The 21,126-nt window shown below is 43.8% G+C and overlaps 1 protein-coding gene across 2 annotated transcripts; it reads right to left on the bottom strand.

Annotated features, from left to right (window-relative positions):
• Positions 1-1,201: 1,201 nt before the first annotated feature.
• On the bottom strand, positions 1,202-20,477 carry foxn2a (forkhead box N2a). 2 transcript variants are annotated; one of them, XM_083988329.1, is made up of 6 exons: positions 20,351-20,477; positions 9,876-10,447; positions 7,260-7,384; positions 6,953-7,002; positions 6,220-6,288; positions 1,202-5,105 (listed from the first exon to the last, which is right to left on the bottom strand). In XM_083988329.1, exons 2-6 carry the CDS (start codon positions 10,431-10,433, stop codon positions 4,681-4,683), a joined length of 1,227 nt encoding a protein of 408 aa, XP_083844455.1. In that variant the 5' UTR covers positions 10,434-10,447; positions 20,351-20,477; the 3' UTR covers positions 1,202-4,680. The 2 variants fall into 2 exon arrangements, with proteins under 2 accessions (XP_083844455.1, XP_083844454.1); XM_083988328.1 differs by lacking the exon at positions 20,351-20,477 and adding an exon at positions 19,930-20,059.
• Positions 20,478-21,126: the final 649 nt, after the last annotated feature.

A 21,126-nucleotide genomic window follows, 5' to 3' on the forward strand; every position in this document is an offset into this window, starting at 1 on the left:
TTACTGCTGACTTTGAGTCTGGTAAGGGCTGCATTAACAAAAACCAGGTCAGAAAATAACAAGTGGGTTGCAGCACTGTGAAGGATAGTCTCAGCGAGTTCCCTCTAAAACGCACATGACCTCGTTTAGACTAGAAGTGAAACGACATGTTGCTAATGCAGCCATCACCGCTCAAATCCGACACGATTAATTTTACCTAATCCATAATAATCTCTTTATACTTTCACCAAAGTATCGCTATCTCTTTAAAGAAAACATAACCGTGGAGTTCTTCTGTTAAATTTGTTCTATATTCACAGAAGAGCTTGAATGTTTTTGTTAAAAGAGAGACATTTCCTCTGCTGCTGTCTCACTATCCCTGATCTTAAATGCATACAGGCAAAACACAAACTCTCTCACACGCACACCACAGCCAGTGGCTCCAGCATTGTCTGGTTGCCTGGCAACTGTCGGCGTGGCGTGGTTGCTAGGGCCGTGTGGGAGGGGGGGAGGTGATGCTGCTCTGATTTCCAGCTGAATTGAGGCAGTCAGTAGGGAGAAGCCCCCCTCTTCCAGTCGACACACAGGACTCTATTGAACAATAGAGCTGTGCCAATGGGCCTGAGGCTAGTCAGACAAGCCCTTGTTCAGGGTCACACTGTGTTCATCCCACAGTCCTCCATGACTAATTAACTTACAGCGAAGAGTGTCGTAGAGGACATCTGATGATGCATCCATCACTGGCACAGCCCTGGAATCTACATTAATGTGAGGTGCATTTCTGGCGGCCTGCCATGTTTGGTGCTTTCGAAAAAAAGACACGGCAGGAGAAAAAGGGGAAAAGTGTGGTGAAGCCGCCACACGTGGTGCCGCCGAACACAGCTTGTGCATTCAAAGTGGCACTGAACTGCTGGACATGGTGGGAAATATTTTGCCAGCTGTAATGTTATGGTTATGTGAAAGCTGAGAATCCGGGCCACATGGAGAGGTGGTTATTCTAAAGAACAGGCATTATTCACCAGAATATGGCCTTCACAGCAGGTGGCAATGTTGGTCAAAAATCTTTCGCTAGTGTAAAGGCTCCTAATGTAAAGTGATGGCGTTCTTCTGTTGTGGAGGAGAGTTTGGAGGGCAAAAAACATGTCAAGTCTCATTTGCAGTGATAAAACGCTAAAAAGCTGAGCCGCAGCTCAGGCTAGAACAAAAAAGATGCTCACAGCGATAACAAGAACAGGTTTTTATTAATATTTTGTAATACCATATATAATGCAATTGCATATCTTTGGCGAAAATAAATCTTATAAACATTTTATCAACAGAGGTTAGCATACAAAAACCAAAAAGGTGTGTCGGTCTAAGAGACATGGCAGACAACTGACACAAACCGATACTGGGTTGGCAGCTTTGTCAAATGCAACAAAATGTTCATCATACCCATAGGGACTGCAACAGAATTTAGAGAATCACATAATCAGTATTAAATCACAGCTGCTGAGAGATGAAGCAACTGGGTTTAAAGTCCTGGGACGCCGACATGTTTAGGTAGCCTGTCCACAGATCAACTCGCTGACACTTTGAGACCAGTATAACATTTCTTTTGCAAGTGCTACAGAAAGAATGAGTGAGATTTTTCCTCTACAAGTCTCTCCATAATTTCTCCGCGTTATGTTAGGTCTGAAACTAAACAGCAGCAGCCTGGGGACCGACTCAGTCTGATCCAGTTTTCCAGTAATATTCAAAACATATCAACATCTGATAACGATACCTGGAAGCTTGAGTTATGAGCGGCAGTCATTGTTTTGTTTTTTTTAAAGAATTTCATGTCATGTCATGAGATCATGAGATCGAGATCGAGAGCTTGTCTAATCTTCAACTTGCCACTACTTAGTCGTAATATCTAAAAATAAACAATACACGTGACAAATAATAAAAATAATTAAATTAGCTTCATAGAACTTCTACAGTACATGGGGAATGTGTCCATCTTGAAATTTTATACCCCCAGTTGTACATCAAATTTTGGCAACAAAAGGTTTCAGGATCAATGTTAATTAACTGTCTTCTAACAAAAAGCAAAACAAAACATCAAGAAAACCTGGCAGTCATGGTTAAAAAAAAAACAAAAAACAAAAACACCCGCTCTAAAGACGAAAGATATTGGCATATTTAATCACTATAACATAGTGAAAGGAAAAATAAAGGTGTATTGCTGTAAAACAAAGGAGGAAAACAAAATATTTATAAAGAGGAGCTCAAAGAGGGAGAAAAATAAATGTGCCCAGTCATTTCTTTCAAATGACCAGTGTTTGATAGAGTATGCATTCAATAATCCCATAAATTAATGTCATAAATAAGTTGATGATTAATGAACAACAATTTGTTCTTTTTTTCACAGCTAAACAAGACCAGTGTATGCAAGTATTAACTTCTGAGAACCGAAGCTCACTCTGGTGAGGACAGTTCCCACTCTAAAGACAAACCAAAAATGATTGGTTAAAGTCACTGTACTGACCAGAGTCCTCTCCCATTTCCTGTTAGGGATGATTCAGAAAACTAGGGCATTGTCGCTCTAAATCACATTTACATCGTGGCAGCGGGGGAATAATAGTGACTATGGCCCTTTGCAGTTTCACATCAGTGGCACAAGAAAATGTTTGGCACCGAGCATGCGTGCTATACTAACAGTCACTGTGACACAATGTGATCTAGTGCTGTGGGAAGAGTTTCTAAAATGATCATTTTCAGTTTGTTATCCTTGTGCGGTCCTGTGCTACCTTGTATTGTGTGCTGCGAACGCGCAGCCTTTTTAAAAGTTGGCCTTTTTTTTTTTCTTCTTCTTTAACACAAGAGGCTCGCTACTTCCCCTCAGTGAACTGCATGCAATCAACTGACAATAAACACTCCATTTCACAGCTTGAGAAGAGAGCGTGCACTTCCTGATTTTGTTCTAGAAGGAAGAATGAAAAACAACCAGTGGCCGGCCAGAACTGAGGGCACAGCGTAAGAGCGGCAGCACAGGTCTTCACCATCCTGCCTGTGAGTGCTTGCAAATACTAAGTTCACTTCACTCTGGGTGTGACTGCGTTGTCCCCCCAACCCCTCTCCTTTGCACCGGAGTATGCTCTAAGCTCTGGATCTTTCATTTACCTGAACCCAAAACAGACACACCTTCCCTCAGGTTGTTAGTGAACTTGGCCACAGGATCGGCCTGTAGGAAATTAGCTAAAAATAAAAAACAAAACAAAAAAAAAGAAGACTTAAAATCAAGGAGAACACACGGAGGTATAATCAAACTGAAAACCCAAATAATGGAGCAAGTAGCTGTGGTTAAATTACTAAACCGCTCCTGCTTCTGACCATTAACCAGCTCTGCATTCAAAAGGACCAGAAGCAAGCAGCCCTACACTAACAGCTGTAACGAGGAGATCTGTCAGTACACCAGTCATATTCAAGAGTGACGTGACTTCTTTGTCAGTCACCGTTTCACCATTTTTTTTTTTCTTTTTCTTCTTTTTTTGTTTCTGTTGTGACCGTCATCTCAGGTTTAGGCTGAAGTCAACATGCACTATGATACACACGCACGCACACGCACACACACATAAAAATAAAAATCTATGGAGGATAACCTATGAACACGCGGTGAACATCTGGCAACGTGTGGCAGATGTTCACTTTGCATAGGCTGTCACCAAACATGTGAATATATGTTCTGTATCTGCACAGTAAATGTCAAAAAAAAAAAAAAAAAAGAAACACGCTGATGAATGAAAAAGACTGACAGGATGAGCAGTGGATTAAAAAAAAAGAAAAAAGAAAATAGCTTTCATTTGTATGGCACTGTGATGGCCATACAGATGTGAGCAAAGTAGTATAGCTAACTTTGCAACTAAATTTGGCAGTGGCAGAGTAATACTATTTCCACATCTTGCTAATCCTGAAATAGAGTCAGAGCTCGTGTGTAATAAGTTTATCGCATAACAAGATCATAATACTACTCCATTCATTCTCTTAATTGTAAAGTTTAACTAGCATACTCAACTCTGAAAAAATGCCACGATGAAATAAATGTCTTAAGGTTGTGGATTAATTATTGCATCTCTCTTACAAGAGGATTTGTAGAGCAAGAATTCCTTTCAAAACGGTGGCATTTTCTTCTTTAGCACAAAAAAAAAGGAGAACTGATAACACCAGGAGGTTAGATTTTGTCTGTTACAAACATGCACTCATTCGCTTCATAAATAGATTCACTTGGAAGAGGATACAGGTTTGAGGAGGAAGCATGCAACGCTTTGAGTTATAAAACCTTCAGCTTTTTCGCATTTTGTCTTTCAGAGAGAGAGAGAGAGAGAAAAAAAAAAAAATCTTGAATCATAATCTCCCAATCCAACAGAAGCAGGCAGGTCGTTTTGGATAGGTATCTTAATGGTTCTCCAAAGCCCAAACACCCACCCCCAGCAGTTACCCCCGAGTTACAAAAGTCTCTATATGGCTTTGTTCTCCTGTGTGAACGATACTATTGCCATTTGTGTTGTTGGACAGGGATATTCCCAAACGAAAAGAAAAGGCTCAAAAATGGCCAATGAACGATCAGATAAGGAGAAGGAGGCACACTGGGACACACGATCAGGGGTCAGAGGTTTAGGGCTCACAGGGTCCGGAGTCTGATGGAGGCAAAAGAAAAAAAAAAAAGAAAAAAAATCTTCATTTCCTGTTAAGTTTTGTGCTCTTGACAGTACGTTTGGAGCCCTCCGTGCAGTTGCGTATACCGGCGAGGTGCAGCAACGAGCCGGCGGCTTCCTTCAGCTCCTCATCCAACTCCGGCTTGACCTCGCGCCGCGCCCTCTTGCCGATGGGCCACTTGATGGCGGGCGGACGTCGCGAAGTCTGCTGGACGCCCCTTTCGTCCCAGAGGTCGGAGTCCTCGTCGCTGTGGAAGCCCTCGCTGCCGGCGCGGCGGGACTGCCTGCGGTCGCAGCCCCCTTCGTCCAGGGAGGAGAGGGACGAGGAGGACGAGCGGGAAGAGCAGCGCTGCAGAGCTACGCTGCTGTAGTTGTGGTCCTGCTTTGGATCACTGCTCACCAGAACAGAGTCGGGTCTGGAGAGGTCCAGTGGGCTGTCAGAATTGCCTGAAGAGAGCAGAGGAAGGACAAAGCTGTTAAGTATACTTGTAAATGCAAAAGGAAAACGTCACAGGTTTGTTAGTGCATGACAAAGATCACATGTTATGGTCATGTTAAACTAATTTTACAGACTCTGTGCGGAAAGTGTCAAACAAAACAGGTCGGCATCAGTAAATCCTTAGGGTAACTTTGTAGTTTAAACCCTTGTTCTTTGTTGCGGAGTAAAAAGCAGAAATCAGACACAGTGCACTACACACTGTGGCTTTAGCCTGCTTTGTTTACAAGTATAAAGCAGAACTTAGATCAGCCTTGGCCCAATTGGGAAAACCCAGTGTAAAAATATCCTGCTGCACGTTAAAGTAGAATCAACACAGATGAGGGAAGTACAAATATTAGCAGAGCCAACTCACATTAAATGGTCTTTAGGGGGCTTCTGCAGACAATGAATTCATTTACCTAAGTGCAGGCTAAATAAATTCTAATCTAACCTAAAAATGTAAGCAGCAATAATGTCATTTTGATTTAAAACATCTTAGCAAATAAAAATAAAAACACACACAAAATTAACAATTTACCATGTAGAGAGATCATTAAATTTCACAAAACTCTCTGAAATATCCGCTGAAAACATTGTAGAATCAGTCACAGGATAGTTCAACATGTTGGGAAATACTCTTTGGACAAGTAACTACCTGTCTGTCTCTGTCACACAAGCATCATCCCCATAAAATAGGGAATCATGACTCTTCAGGTTTTGTGTGAAATTAAACAAACATACAACATGATACTTAGTGGGCTTTACAGCTGGGTGGAGTTTCTCACCTTTGTACAGAGCCAGGTGAGCTGTTGCCCATCTCCAGTCTTTGTGCTAAACTAATCTAACCAGCTGCTAGATCTAGTATTTCCCAAATGTCAGACTATACCTAGACATACGTACATGTAAAATGTTCTTGAAACCTTTCCTGCACAAGAACCAAAGTTTTGCTTATCAAGGACCGCTGACGTAACACGTAACAAATCAAAGCACACAAAATAAAAGAAGATTTAAGCAATGAGAGGGTGGTATGAGGAGACATAGAGAAGAACAGGTGAATGTATGGCTACTTGTGGATTCTCTTACATGGGTCAACGTGGTGCCCGGGGGCAGAGTTTAAGAGCATCATGGCAGTGGCAGCATCAATGTCAGACTCTGGAAGAGGAGAGAACATGCACGATGGTCAGTCCTAAGGTATGAAAGCATGATAGCATGGCATCTCTTCTAGGTCTGCAAGGACTGGGCTCCTTCAGTAATTTGTAAACTACAGACAGTGTTTAGTGAATGGACTGTCTATGAAAATTCACCAAAAACAAACTAGAGGATAATTTCTAGCCACTGATATTCAGAGAGTGCATCCGATCTTTTCAGACCTGACAAAGTGTCTAAAAGCCTCATAGCTCACTTCTGGGACTCTAAATTATTAATGATTACAGTGAGACTGAGTGCACGACACTCAGCACCGGCAGAACCTCTGCCTGTCGCCAAGGTTACAAATCCAGGAGGCAGAGGTGGGGGGGAAGAGGAGGCTGAGACATCAACTGGGAGCTCTCACAGTTATGGTCTAACATGAGACATCAACGACTCGAAAGCAACAAATCAAAACCAAGAGTTGAGGGTAAAAAGCAAAGTGATGCTGAATGTTCTGGGACTGAGATGTGCAACGGCAACACAATCAAAATACTGCACAAACACAAGCTAAAAAAAAAAAAAACAGCACTGATTGGATTTTCTCCACGTCTGCAGATCCTTGCAGGGCATGCAACTTTTTTTTTTTTTTTCAAACTTAAAAACTGAGATGAGTTTGCTCCAGTCTCACCTTTGAATGAGCAGCCTTGTAGAAAGAGATGGCGAGGGGGTGAGGAGGCACTGTGGAAGGTAAACAAAAAGACGTGACGGGTGAGATCGCAAAGGAACCGTAAAGAAAACACAGATCTTTCAGTCATACCCCCCAAAAATTGATGTTGAAAATAAAGAGTCATAGACATCCGGAATAAAACAAAAACCTGAAAAAAAAACAAAAAAAAACACACAGACACACAGACACACAGAGATGACATGAAAAACCGAACTCATGATTCACAATATCCAGAGGGTGGGTGATGGTGACGGTGATGGTGGTGTACCTGGGTGGGGAGGCGGGTGGTGTGCAGAAGGCATGTGCGGCAGGGAAGTGCTGCTTCTTAAGGGCTTGGATCAGGTTGGGGCGGTATTCAGGGTCAACGCACCACAAAGAACCTTTCCCATTGGCCTGTGGGAGAGAGCAGGGACAGTCAAACATCTGCACCCAAAGTGAGAAACTCGTGGAACCAAATGTGAGAGGAAATCAAACATGTCCTAATATCAGAAAAGCTCTGATTTTAGTAAATAGATGCCATGGGTCCAAACACTTGGTTTATTCATCATCGTCATTGGGCCTCTGATTATATGGATATAAATAGAATCCCTGTGGAGACGAAAGTCATGTTTAAATACAGTCTGACTATGTTGTATCCTGTGTTGTTTATAATCTACTTTTGAACACACTCCTACACTTCTCACCTCTATGCAACGATACGCTTCATAGCTGCTTTTACACATGAGATCCTCACGTTATTGTAATATTGGAAACTATAAACTCCTTGTGGCGTTGTTCTGTTTTTAATCCACCAAGTTCATGTTGATGCCTTTTTTTTTTCTTTTTTTGCAGAAGGGCTCACATTGAGAAAATTCTCTCCGTTGACAAAAAATGTGACGCGTCAGTCAGAATAGTGATGTGTCACATTTCATTAATGCATGTCTCATTTTTCATAAAAGGCAAAAATCTAAAATAGTTGCGAGTGGATCGCTTTGACGACGGAAAAATAGCGAATTGACAAGAAAGAATTCCTTAACAGCTTCAGCTGAAGGAGGAAATAGTTGCTCCACAACACTGCGCGAGGAATGAATTTGTCTGTTGGTGATGTGTGCGGGAGTGTAACTGTCACTTTATCTGATGGCAGCGTATGCTTGCTCAGTCTGGGAGGAGAATTGAGCGAGTGAGGGAGCGCAGGAGGGAGGGAGGGAGGGAGGGAGGAGAATAACCTTGACTCAGATTACCAACCAGCCCCTGATGCAGGAAGAAGGAAATGTTTCCATGGTAACGGAAACCACCAGCCAGTGTGTCATGTGAAACTGGTGCTGGTCTCTCAGCAGACGAAGGGCTCACGCTGTGCACCTGCACGCTGCGCGGCCTGCAACAACACCATGTTTGCCGCTCGCCGAGTGCTAACCACCATTCCCTCCCGCGGTGGCGAAATATCAGGTCCTCGCCAGGCACAGGCTTGGCACCGCGGGCTCTGCCGGTCACAGGTCTGCGCTCACACTGAAGCTCAATATGGCTACCATCGCGTCACTCCCTGGATGGGTTGTGGTAACACAGCAAATCGTGGCTGCGTGTGTAGCTCTGACACACGTAGAGCCGAAGGTGTTTGTGTTTGACGCTATCAAACCAAACCACGCCCACTGAAGCAGATAAGCTGAGTGTTACAAGTTTCATTAAAAGGTTTCACTTTGAGAACTGTCTTATTCAACTGTGAATATTCAGAAGTACACCACATCTGAAACCAGGGGCTTTAAAGTCAGTCATGTCCTCAAACAAGCGTTTCCTCTCTTTCTCAGCACAATACAAAAACACTGGAAAGCTACATGGAAACTCAACCGTAAAAAGAATAGTCAATTCACAATTTCACAACTCATGTTTTTACTCACACCCTATTCATTTCACAAGAACGACGGTGCAGGACATTATGGATGAGTTTAACCTTTTGCCACAAAGCATGTGCATATGACGAGGCCAACTTCTCCATTTTGTTTTCCTCGCTATAAAAAGGAACACAAACACAAACACAAATGAGCGTGTGTGTGGAAAATAATTCAGGCAGAACTAGACTGACAGAGATTCTTCCTCCAGAACTCACGTCTGCATTTTTAGGTCATGTTTTGCTTCCTTGTCGCTGCGTGACGTTGAGCTCTCAGACTGTGGGATGCTTCTCTCTCCCCTGGTTGAAACAGTTGCACTACCTTGTAGTGCTTCGGGAGATAAAGTCCTATCTGAGTGTGCTGTGTTTGCATTTCCTCTGAGGGAGTATCTGTGACCTTGACTGGATTCCACCCTTATCGCAGCAGAGTCAGAGGTTCCTGCAGCGCTGTTACAGTCCCGGACACTGTCACATGAGCCACACTGCAGCTTTGGGACTATTACACACCGTTTTGCGAACAGCGTTCTGCTAAACAAAGCAGACAGATTTTGACCTATGGGAATTTGCATATCGTATTATCACGGTATACTGATGACCAGTGTTGGGCATGTTAATTAAAAAAACTACTATAGTTACTAGTTACTTTGTAAAAAAAAGCCGTTTATCTGGAACTAACCAACTCACTCACTCAGTATCCCTCCACAGAGCGGAGCCTGCCTGTGCTTTTTGAGCTTTTTTCCGACTAGTTGATGGACTAAAAAAAAAAGTGTATTATTTTGAGACAGGACTTCTTGAGTCAAGTAATGGTGAGTAACGGTAACCACGTCATAACAGGGGAAACAGTAACTTTTTTGATTACTCGTTACTGAAAAAAGTAGCACCGTTAGTAACACCGTTATTTTATAACACTGTTATTTTATAACACTGTTATTCCCATCACTGCTGATGTCAACAGTTACAATCAGTGAGTGTTAAAAGTTGTGCAGTTAGTGTTAAAAATGAGGACACAGTTTGCTAACCTACCTTTCCCAAACTCCTTTCCACCTTGCGGAAGCATTTGTTCAGGGACAAGTTGTGACGAACTGAGTTCTTCCATCCAGTGGGTGCATTGGAGAAATAGGGGAAGTGCTCAAGAATCCAGCCGTAGATTTCTTTGACAGGCAGAGATTTGCTGGGAGACTGCTCGATGGCCATGTAGATGAGCAGGGAGAACGAGAACGGAGGCTTCGACTTCAACGAGTCCCGCTCCCTGCCCCGCGATGAGGATGACGAGGAGGATGATGGGCCCTGGCCGGGCCCGTAGTCCCCCTCTATGTCGAACAGGGGGCTGCCGCTGGGCTGAGCCTCGGGACCGCCCAGGGTGAAGTTCTGAAGCAGGTTCTCGTGGAGCCAGTTGAGGTTGGTGAGCTCCTCATCCTCGTTGCCTCCGGCGCGGTCCACGCTGGTCGCCAGCGGACTGGACGCGCACTCCGCCTCGGGCAGCGTCCCTACGCCGCAGACACCTCTGAGCCCCGTCCGCTCCTCTTGCATACCCGGAATTTCCGTTTTCTTATCTGGTGACATCCCAATGATTGGACCCATTAAATCAAAGAGGTCTGTAAAGAGAGAGAGGGAGAGAGAGAGAGAGAGAGAGAAAAAGAGGTTGTTGATGTGCAACTGCTCACACACAGGGAACAAAATCACAGTTTTGATGGTGACTTGATGTCAAAACAAAGTTGAACTGAAATAACTGGATGTGGCACGTCGGAATGATGTGCTCTTCCGAGCGTTGGCCTTGTTTTCTTAAGTTTCCCCTGAGGGCACACCCCCTGTAGCTGTGCCTGTCTGCCTCTATTGCATTTCCTGACCCCTCTCGTTGCCCCTCTCTCCTCCACGCCTGGCGAGGACAGAGAGGCTCTCTCACCCCGCCCGCCCGCCCCACCCTCCACTACAGCCGAGGAGCTTCGAGGAGGTCCTCTCGAGCAACTGAACCGACTTAAGGATCCACTCCTCGACGCCCACCTCGCTCGAGACAAGACCCAGCTGCTCGTTATGTGTAAATGAGCATGAAACCGTCCAGCGACTGCAGGAACGAGTGGAAGGACCTCCGTCTTCCAGGAGTGGATGGCTCTTACCGGCTGATCTGCATTCAGCCAGGATCAAGACTCATTTGTCACACACAAAGTAGAGTGAAGAGGCTACAGCCCCTGAAGTTGTCAGTCATTTAACCGCTCTAGGAAATTCAATACTGCCAGGAGCCCCGTATCATTAACCAATTGCACCTAAGTACTCTTATTAATAAGACAATGGCACTTTTTTTTTTACATGATCTCAGAAGGAGTGTGTCATCTTATACAACAGCAGTAATCCTGTTTAAGTTCCACCTAATGTAATGAGAATTGTAAACATTAGCACAGAGGTATCAAAGCCCGAAATTGTCAAAGACACCTGTACTATTGTAGCTTCTTCTTTTTTTTTTTTGCTATGGTCTCCTCCACTACTTAGTGAGGCCAAAAGCACAAAGAGATCACTCTTTGGCTCAGCTCAAACGGGCTTTATGTCCTAGCCGTCACCATGACAACCATGCGGTCCCTTCAATTAAGAGCAGAAATCCCACAAACAAGAGTCAGTAGGAAAATAAGTAATCCATGCTGGCTGGCTCTGCCACCGACGACCACTGGGCAGCCACCCTGTAACGAAAACACTCCTGCTGCTGCTGCACCCCCGTGTGTGTGTGTGGACACCAGATGTCCTGGGTTCTGGGGGGGGGGGGGGGGGGGGGGGGGGGTGGTCCTGGTCCTGGACGCTCTAGACTGGGTCCAGACTGAGAGGAGAGCAGTAGGGGTTTGGTGGTGGGTTGGAGAGGTAAAGGGCGCAGCAGAGAGTGTGGCGGATAGGCGTATCTTTTCATTTCTGGAATAAGATAAGAACTGGGTCAAACTCGTGAGTGTTTGCACAGTAGACAAGACAGGAGAGGGAGTGTACGTACACACACACAAAAATCAGTTTGTCAAAGCCAGTCAGTGAGGACAGTGGGGGGGGGGGGGGGGGGGGGAGGAGGGGAAAACGACCACTCACAAGTCACAATGAGGGAAGTCATACATCTATGCTCACTATTTCTTCAGCCTTAAAAGCGTACTCTGTCTGTTCTTAGGTGACGTGGTGTTAGCTAAATTCTGTCCCGCATTCTGCCCTGTCCCATTCTCTTATTGTCTGTGTTTCAATTTGTCAGTCAACTATTGAAAACGTCCTTGAAAACCACATGTAGTTCTACGAAGAAAGTAAGTCAAAAGAGCTTTCCAGGTCAAATGCAAAGGGACAGGCCGAGCCAACATAGGAAGGTGCACAACAATAGGGAAATCCTTTTTACGGAAGGAGAGCAAGACGAAAACACTGAAAGAGAAACCAAGAGACCGAGAGGAAGACGCAGAGCGAGAAAGAGAGAGGGGGAGAGAGAGAGAGAGAGAGAGAGAGAGAGAGAGAGAGAGAGAGAGAGAGAGAGAGGGAGAGAGAAAGACAGTCGAGACTCAGTAGGTAGCGAGGTAGTCTATATGTAAGTTATCCTTACAGTCCAGGATGAATCACAGCTCTCAGCCAAGTAGAGCGATGAGAAATGTCAGGCGGCCAGAGAGAGCTGCCCATTTGTGTTTAAAAAAAAAAAATACTGTTCAAGAATATCTCTTTATGTGTTGGTCTCTTGGACGAAAAAAGCAGAGACAAGTCAGCTGTTTCAGAGTAAATTCTCATTTAACCTTGTGAAAACCTTTTCAGACTATAGCTATGTCTTTGTGTCTGGTCGTTACATCTTTCTCTCTATATGTGTGTTAACAGGAGAGAGACAGAAAGGATGATTCAATGGAAGACAACCCATGAAGCCCTACTGTCAGCTGTTCTCAAGTCTAAATCCATCCCCAGGTTGCCCAATACGTCCTGACGACAGACATTTTTGCTCACAATGAAGCACAAGTCAATACAGGTGGAGCCTTAACTGAACCAGGTCATTTGATTTGAAGGTGTGGCCATATGACTGACTGCCTGTGAACTTTTGTGGAAGGGCAATGAAAAGAAGTCATAGGGGCCAGACTGCTGATTAACCTCAAACACACAGGAGAGCTTCACCTCGGTCCATCTCCACAGCCCTGACCTCTCCGCTGGGCCCTTGAGCGCCAGAGAGCGCTTACCCTCCTTCGAGTAGTTCCTCCAGAAGACCCAGTCATTTGAATATCAACGGAGGCGGTGTGGACGGATGAGAAAGCTTGCCTTGCATCCAGCCAAACACAGGAAGTGTTTTACCATGATTGCAGCTGGTCAATTACCACCGCTGTAGCAATGATCGCAGTTATCATTGCTCTTATGAAAAGGCATCAAAGAGAGGCGGCTGGGAATGCGGCGAAATAATGGGACGCTAGTGTGCAAAGAGTGGAGAGGGGAGAGGGAGCTAATAAGCCGGACCGGCCTGTTGACTGCAACTCATCCTTGAAAATACACCAAAGCTGCGACGGTGCTGACCTGATGGCTCATCTGCAAGTTAAAATAGCCCAGCGCACCGCCAGCCTCATCATATTCATGTGCAAACAGGCAGGCACTAACAGCAGGTGCCAAGGCACATTTCCCCCCCTTTCAAACTGCTCTTTTATCCTGTTAAGCACTTACCCTATTCAAAAATACACAAAGACATATGGAGATGGCTTTAAGTGGCGAATCAAGCCGTTGATGTGTCATATTTGTACGGGGGAATGTAAAGGAGATGATGGCGGCGGCGAAAAATGAAGAGGTTCTGGTTGGAGATGTTTTCTGGGAGCGAATCTCACGATCGGGACTCAGTTGCCACGGCAGCCAATGTTGTAAGGGAAGCAATTGTGCTCATGTCTGTGCATGAAGAGAGAGCTAATGTGGGGAGATCAATACAGGCGGAAAATGCTGAGGCCAGCAGTCTGCTGTCGTTCTCCACAAACCTGTCTGACAAAGAGCAGCGAGAAAGGCCACAGCCAACCTGGGTGTCATAGCACGAATGACTGGCTGCCATTAAGGCATACTTTCATAACAATTCCCCTAGGCAACTAAATCTTTTTACTTTTTAAAAAAAAGATTAAAACGGATGTTTTCCATATAATAAACAGTATACAAGATTTCCAAACAAACTAATTTTATACAACCGCTCTGACGTTGCCGCACCACACCCTCTTCACAAGAAAATAAACCAGTTGACACAAACCAGTTACACCTCTGTAACAGATACACAAAGGTGTGTCGAGCAGCCCCATGGCGAGGGCTGTTATTTGAAACCCTAACTGATATTTAGGTGACTACCCAGTCTGGCTGCAGCTCTGAAACTGTGAATGAGACAAAGGGGGGCTAAGTTAGAATGGGAGAGACAGGGAGAGAGAGAGGGAGAGAGAGAGAGAGAGAGAGAGAGGCTGCTCCAAAACCAAGGTATCCAAGTAGCAGTCTTTTATTTTATGGGAGGGGTCAAATTATGGCATAACAAAATAAAGCAGCCATTACTGCCAAGGCTAATCGGGCGGCTGTTGAAGCCGGTCCAAACGATTCATTTTTAAATAAAACTACTCGATGGATTAAAACGATCTACTCTGCGAAAGCAAAAAAAAAAAAAAAAAAAAAGCTTGCACAAAGCATCACAATTGGCCCCACACTCAGCTTGTACAAAGGAGCAGTTGTTTTTGCTCTAGTCATGTTTCAGAAGTGCTCAGTATTCACCTCACAGTTTCAAACAGAGGACCGGGAGGGAAGGAAACACCTCCTGCCTGTTGAGGAAGTTCATTCTCAGAAAACAAATTCAGAATTCACACAGAGACAGTCGAGACTCGTTCTGCACCAAAACAGTGGGCCCCGAGCAGCAAGGTGGCATTTATTTGAAGCGGCAGTATTTACTTTGGCAATCTATGAATTCCACCAGCATGTAGCTTATAGACTGCCGACAAACACCCCGGCTGATGCAATCACACAACAGTTAGGGGAAAAACAAGCAATCAAAACAATGGGTAATGATTGCGGTGTTCATCAGAGACATTAACTTCACATAGACTTTTCAACCTCCAGCCCAGAGTGCTGCACTTTGACTGTAAACAGAGGTGAGGCCTTCCAAAGTACATGCCTGCCCCCAGCCAACACTGAAACCTTATCTCTTGAGTCATGTGGCTGTAAGTTCAGTGTATAAACAAACACCACCAATCAACATAGGCAACGTCGTCATATACTACTACCGAGAAAAAAAGAAAAAAAAAACCTCTCTATGAACTCTAATTGCTAGCTGATTTGCTTCTTTACGCTACAGTCCAAATAAATGTTGATAAAGGAGTGAAAAAATATATACGTTTTTACATTTGTGGAGCTTAGCTGAAGTTTCAACATAAGCCAGAGAATGTGTTCTTTAAGAGATTATCTCTATGTTAATACTATAAGAAACACAGTTCGCCGCTGCAATGCATCCTGACTTATAGAAAACGTGAGACTGCCTCCATGTCCCACAAAAACCCAGAGACGTAAAGACAGGTGGCAGGGCCTTGCTTTGTGAACACAGGCAGCAACAAGTCTTCCTCTGGCACCGCTGACGTGTTGCCTATCTGCATGTCATGTTGCCTTCACTCACTTCTGGTCATGACAAACAAGAGCAGCATAAATATTAAAATAAAGTGTAAGGCTTTGATTGTAAATCCAATTAACAGTGTTAGAGAGAATGCATAAATATATTTTCTTATTTAGTGCAAATTCAAAACCTCAGTCTTTTAAGTGTAGACATATTTTCTCGACAAAACCTATTTTTAATATACATTGGTCCATGAGTTACATCTATGTTATGCTCTGATAGCTAACATTAACTTTCATCATTCTACAGATTTGTTGGCAAAATAATACAACAACCTGGTGAGGACGGAGGAATGGAAAGTTTTTATGAGGAATAACTTCATACAGGTGCATGATCTGTTTAGCTTGAGCTCAAATTCAGTTTAATTTCAGTTCAAATTCAGCCTTTTTTTTTTGTCAATAAATCACCACGGTGATCTGATGGCTCTGCCAAACTTTAGAAAATACCACAGCTCGGGAAATGTTTGAGTAAATCAATCTCTGTACTCATTCATTGATTCAACAGTTTTAAATACAGAGCCCAGTGTAAAACTCTCATCCAAAAAACATAATTGTATGTTTACATTTCATTTAAACGGTGCTGTTTAGATGACGACGCTGTTTTACGACTAAATGCTCAGCTGGTTGTGTTTTGTGTCACCTCGGTTGATGCTGGTTCTAAAATTTTGGCCAAGTGACAGTACAATCCTCCTCCATATCCACAATGCTTCTGATAAATATGCACACAAGCTGGTCACCCTTGTTGTCATACCATCATCAATTAAATAAATCCTGTTAATTCAGCCAGTGGTGACAAGACAAAGACCCATTGTGTCAGGGGACACACAGCCGCGCTTCCCTCTTCCTTTCTCTCAATCAAGGAAACGGTCAAATCAGCGCTGTTTTCAATGAGGCGGGCCCTAATGGGCTGCGTGGTGAGTCCACCCCGTCAGAAACGAAGGCAGGCACGGGGACAGTCAGGGGGTTAGAGTGGGCCAGGGAGGAGAAGGAGGGGGCAGCGCACAACCACTGTGACCAATCAAGACATGTAAAACAATGACTGGAGAAGAGGGAGAGGCGTCACAACAGGAAAATACACATTGTCCATATGCAACTTCACACACGCACACAGGGGGTAGGCTTAAAGGGTAGAAACTGAAAACATTCACAATAGATAATAACTGTGACCAATGAAGAGACAAAAAATGAAGACTGGAGACATTGTATTTTTAGATTTGCACTTCAAAACCTCAACCTGCTCTGTCTTTTCGTTGATGTCATGACATTAACTACAATAAGTTGACCCCAGTTTATAAAACAGTGACAGCTGCTAAGTGGAAATCTTATGAGATAAAAATAGATGCCATTTAGCTCTGCCCTCATCTCTATGGAGATGCTAAATGATGTGAAACATCACAAAAAGCAGACAGGTTGATCATGTGAACAGAACAGGAAAACAAAATCATGACCGGAGAACACTTAAAAAAAAAAAAAAAGAAAGAAAAAAAAAAGGTGGGCAGCGACTCGTCTCTACAGGCGTTTCACATTTGCATCTCAAATTCACAGTCACCACCTCTGTTTGATCAGCAGAATGTCACCGATCCGAGACAACAGAAGACCACGTACTCCTGGGGACGTCCCTCCTTCACAAACACACACGACCTGTGATGCAGGTGATGAAACACACATGTGCAGCATCTATCATTCAAGGCTACCACCACCACAAGTCTGCAGCAGCAGGTCTCCTCCACAGGCCACAGGCAGGCCGACAGTAGAGCTGGAGCTGACTGATCCATTTAACAACCTCGGCTGTCAAAACAGAATATGAAGACTTTCTCTGGATAATGATTTTAAAATATATACTACTTACACTACACTTACACTCATCTACTTCCAGTAGGTTCATAGGATATAGTGTTGATTGTGTTTTCAACTCTAAAGCACCACAATTTGCACACACACTACAATATAATTATGTGAAAATAGTTGCTTCAAGTGAGCAAACTGTCAACTTCCCTATTTTGACAATCATCAAATTATTCAACCGCTAAGCTAATCTTACCATTTAAACCTGTCAGTTAAATCAAAGTCACAAATGACTTGATAATTATGGGGTTTTCAAGGGAATAGCAGGTTAGAAATTGCAAAGCTTTCCCACACAGCCAGGAAAAAGAGAAAAACCAGGTTTAGTCCGAGTTAAGCAATCGCAGGAGTTGCCACACGGGTCAGCTTTCGTAATGAATTTAAAACCACAGTCACTCATATACCTACTGAGAACATGGTGGATTTTAGAGGACGCAACGTATCCCTTCCTCTGGGTCAGAGTACACAATTCTGTGATAAGACTGATTACATGGCAACACCACCATTTCCAACAGCAGATTCTGTGCCACTCTTTCCTTTTAAAGGGGGCAAAAAACCACAAGCTGTAATCCAGTGCCAAGCCACTGCTTTGTTTAAGTGTTTAATACATTAAATTCAGGATGTTGTGATGAATGAACGTCAAAACGTGGGATTTAAAACTCTGTTGATAAAAATGTTGTGCTCTGGGGGTCTCATGTGTCACATTGCTTCATTTGCATCCTCTCAATACAATGGAGCAACTTCTCAGAAAAGTGACACCCATGTATTTACGAAGTTGTAAAAATGAAGTATGGCGCTCCCAAGGGTTAAAGAGAAGTTCAAGATATAGGCCTATCAGATACGACTGTGTCTACTTCTGTGCTCTGCTGGTGTAAAATATCCCAATATAATGAAATGAAACTCAATTAGAATAGTCACAAGACTGGAGTATGTGACTATCTGGGTATTGCATATTTGAAAATGTTTTCCAATAAGAACACAAAAGTCTAGACTTTGATATTTTCTAATGAAATGACTTAAACGCAGAGGCCAGTACCCCAGGGTTTACCGTCAGGATTATGACAGAAACAACAAATGACACATATGACTGGTCTTAAATTTCATTTTCAAGTTACCATCAGTGAAAGGATTTGACTAAAGTCTGACAGTTACCTGTTCAAACACTGGGCTTTCTGAGCAGACACAAAAGAAAAGAAAAGAATATACACAAACACTTGGCAGTGTGCCTCATTGTTCACCTGGATTTCACCTCTCACTAGTAGGAAAGAACATCAACCCATGGAGTAAGACTACCTGTGGCAACTCCAGCAACTCAAATAACTGTATGACAGAGCACAGCCAGTGATAACCCAACTCCACTAACAATATTTCAGCTCTTCCATGTTATCAATGTCATTTAACATGAGCTATAACTACATCAGTGGGTTACAACAAGTCTTATTTATAGAAGTGAATGTCAGTAAACTTAGCAGACCCTCATCTATTCTGGGAGGCAAAAGTACTTACCCTTCAGAGCCTTCTGTACATACCAACATGTACAGGAGTGGATACATGCTAGGACCACAAAACAACAGCAAAGACAACAGATGGTTTGACCTACACTATGACCAGGGAGATCTTGGCAATACAATAATGGCAAACTGACGACATCTGTTTCGTTTTTTTTTTTTTTTTTTTTTTTGTCTTTTTCTGTCCCTTAAGCTCCTCTTGTCTTTGTTGTCTATTTACCACCACCACCAGTGCTTTAACAACTGTCAAGCAAAAAGAAAGACAGGGATGTCAGCCTTTATCAATGTCACAACCTCGCAAAAAGAGAAGACATGTTTCCATCACTAGTCCCAAATATACACAGAAACCTCTGAGCACACAATTGATTTTTTTTTTTTTTTTTTTGAGGTAAGGTGGGGGGGGGGGGGTAAACAACACCACACTTGAAGGCAGCAGGTAGAGAAACTACAAGGGCAGGCAGACACGTGGAATAACATCCATAACAGAACAGTGTATATACTCAATGTACTCAATAACAACAACACAGCTATTTTCTCCTCCACTCTGACATTGTTTGTAGAGCACTCTCTATCTGGGACAATCTTGTGATAATCCATTACATCATGTGCTCAGCTAGCCAGTGTAGCTTCCCAACCTCTGGCATCGCCAATGTATACCATCAAAAAACATATTCAACTATTTATACGTAAGAGGGGGGGAGATGTGTGTGTCTTGAACGAAGAGCGACAAAAATTGATTTCACATCGCTGTCCGCTACAACTTGAGGAACCACGCGATAACCGAAGACATTAAATGTAACACAGGGACTCAGAGAGAGAGAGAGAGAAAGGGAGGGAGGGGGGCTGAAAGCGCTGTTAGCAGAGAAAACTAATATGCTTTGTAGCTAATGCTAGAGATACTGTGGCATTAAAACACCACCACGGGCTCGAGGCTGAACTCACGAGCAGGCACACACGCAGGCAGCAAAACACAACGAGGAATACAAAGTTACACGTAACGACGTAACAGAATTGCACAACACTTCCCGACACACGGGACTCGCTATGAAGTATCTTCGTTCCGCTTAGCTCATTACATTTTTTTGTTTAGCTTTCTAAATTGGAGTTAAGTTCCCCGTTTGTGTGTGTGTAACGTTGCCTACCTATAGCTTCACCCAGCAGTACGAGAGCGCTAGACAAAGTAGCGTTAGCGGTCGCTCGGTGGGTCAATGAAGGTAAATCTACTGCTAGCGTTAGCATAAGACTTTAACTATGTCGAATATCACAGCCGGTCTATTTCCATATATCTAACCACACGCAGCCGTCGGTGTCGGGGATATTCCTCCTCTGTGTTTCAGCTTCCCAGTCGGGGAGAACAGGGAGAAGTAACATTAACATTAGCTAGCTGTGGCCACATGCTGTCGCTTGATCTGCCATGCTGGCTTCTCTAAGCAAAGTCACTTGACCACATTTACTTTTAGCTTGTTCGGAAACACAAGCCGCGTCCTGTCGAACACTATTTAATTACCGTAAAAAATAAATAAAAGAAAAAACTAAATGAAAGAAAAACGACCGAATACTTACAATCATGCACGGCGTGCCTCGGTGCGGTATGTTTAAAGACACGTCTGTGCGCAGTTTATTCAGATGTCTGTCTCACACAATGTCAGAGATCAGATCAGCAGCTGCTTCCTCCATACACGCAGCGCGCAGATCACACACCGCACGGCAACGCTACCAAACCCCTTGCCGTCGTCATGGCAACAGACCCACTTCAGCCAATCAAAACCCCTCCCCTCCTATCTCCCCTGGCAACTGCCGCAGCGCCGGAGCTCCGTGAACGCGCACGCCATCCTATTTTGCATCGTGCAATGTGCTTTCACTTCTATCGCCAGCTGCTTGTAACGTAATCCGGAGGAGGGATATGATTATTTAGTGTGTTAAACAGACTGATTGAACAATAAGGTATCACTGGTGGTGAAATAATATTGAGATTAATCATTCTTTATTTTAAATTTGTGAATGATCAAACAGGACGGCTCCCAAACACATAAATTCCCGCGTTATTTGGGCTACACAAACACCTCGGGGCGGAGAGAAAGGATGTGTCACCACACCCAGCACCATGACGATAGTGGACCCTCAACAGGGCCCCTCCTAGAGTAAACGATGATTGAAGGAGCAAACGTGACATGTAAATACACAACAGACACATGGCTGGGTGATGCCTGAGCATTTGGACAAAGCCCAGGGAAAAAATGGGAAGAGAAAGAAAAGCACAATTATGTTCTTTTCCCCAACAGATAAAACTCATCCTGTGTGTGTGCATTGGTGAAAAGTAGGCTACCAATTTCAATTTT

The sequence above is a fragment of the Trachurus trachurus genome, assembly GCF_905171665.1.
Source record: "Trachurus trachurus genome assembly, chromosome: 15".
NCBI lineage: Eukaryota > Metazoa > Chordata > Actinopteri > Carangiformes > Carangidae > Trachurus > Trachurus trachurus.

What these genes read in the sequence shown, in the direction of transcription:
- foxn2a (XM_083988328.1), bottom strand. Translation starts at nt 20,026, where the DNA reads ATGCTAACGCTAGCAGTAGATTTACCTTCATTGACCCACCGAGCGACC. An exon ending in CCACCCGCCTCCCCACCCAG is followed by an intron (nt 7,003 to 7,259) that starts GTACACCACCAT and finishes TACCTTCCACAG; the next exon opens with TGCCTCCTCACCCCCTCGCC. An exon ending in ACAAGGCTGCTCATTCAAAG is followed by an intron (nt 6,289 to 6,952) that starts GTGAGACTGGAG and finishes CTCCTCTTCCAG; the next exon opens with AGTCTGACATTGATGCTGCC.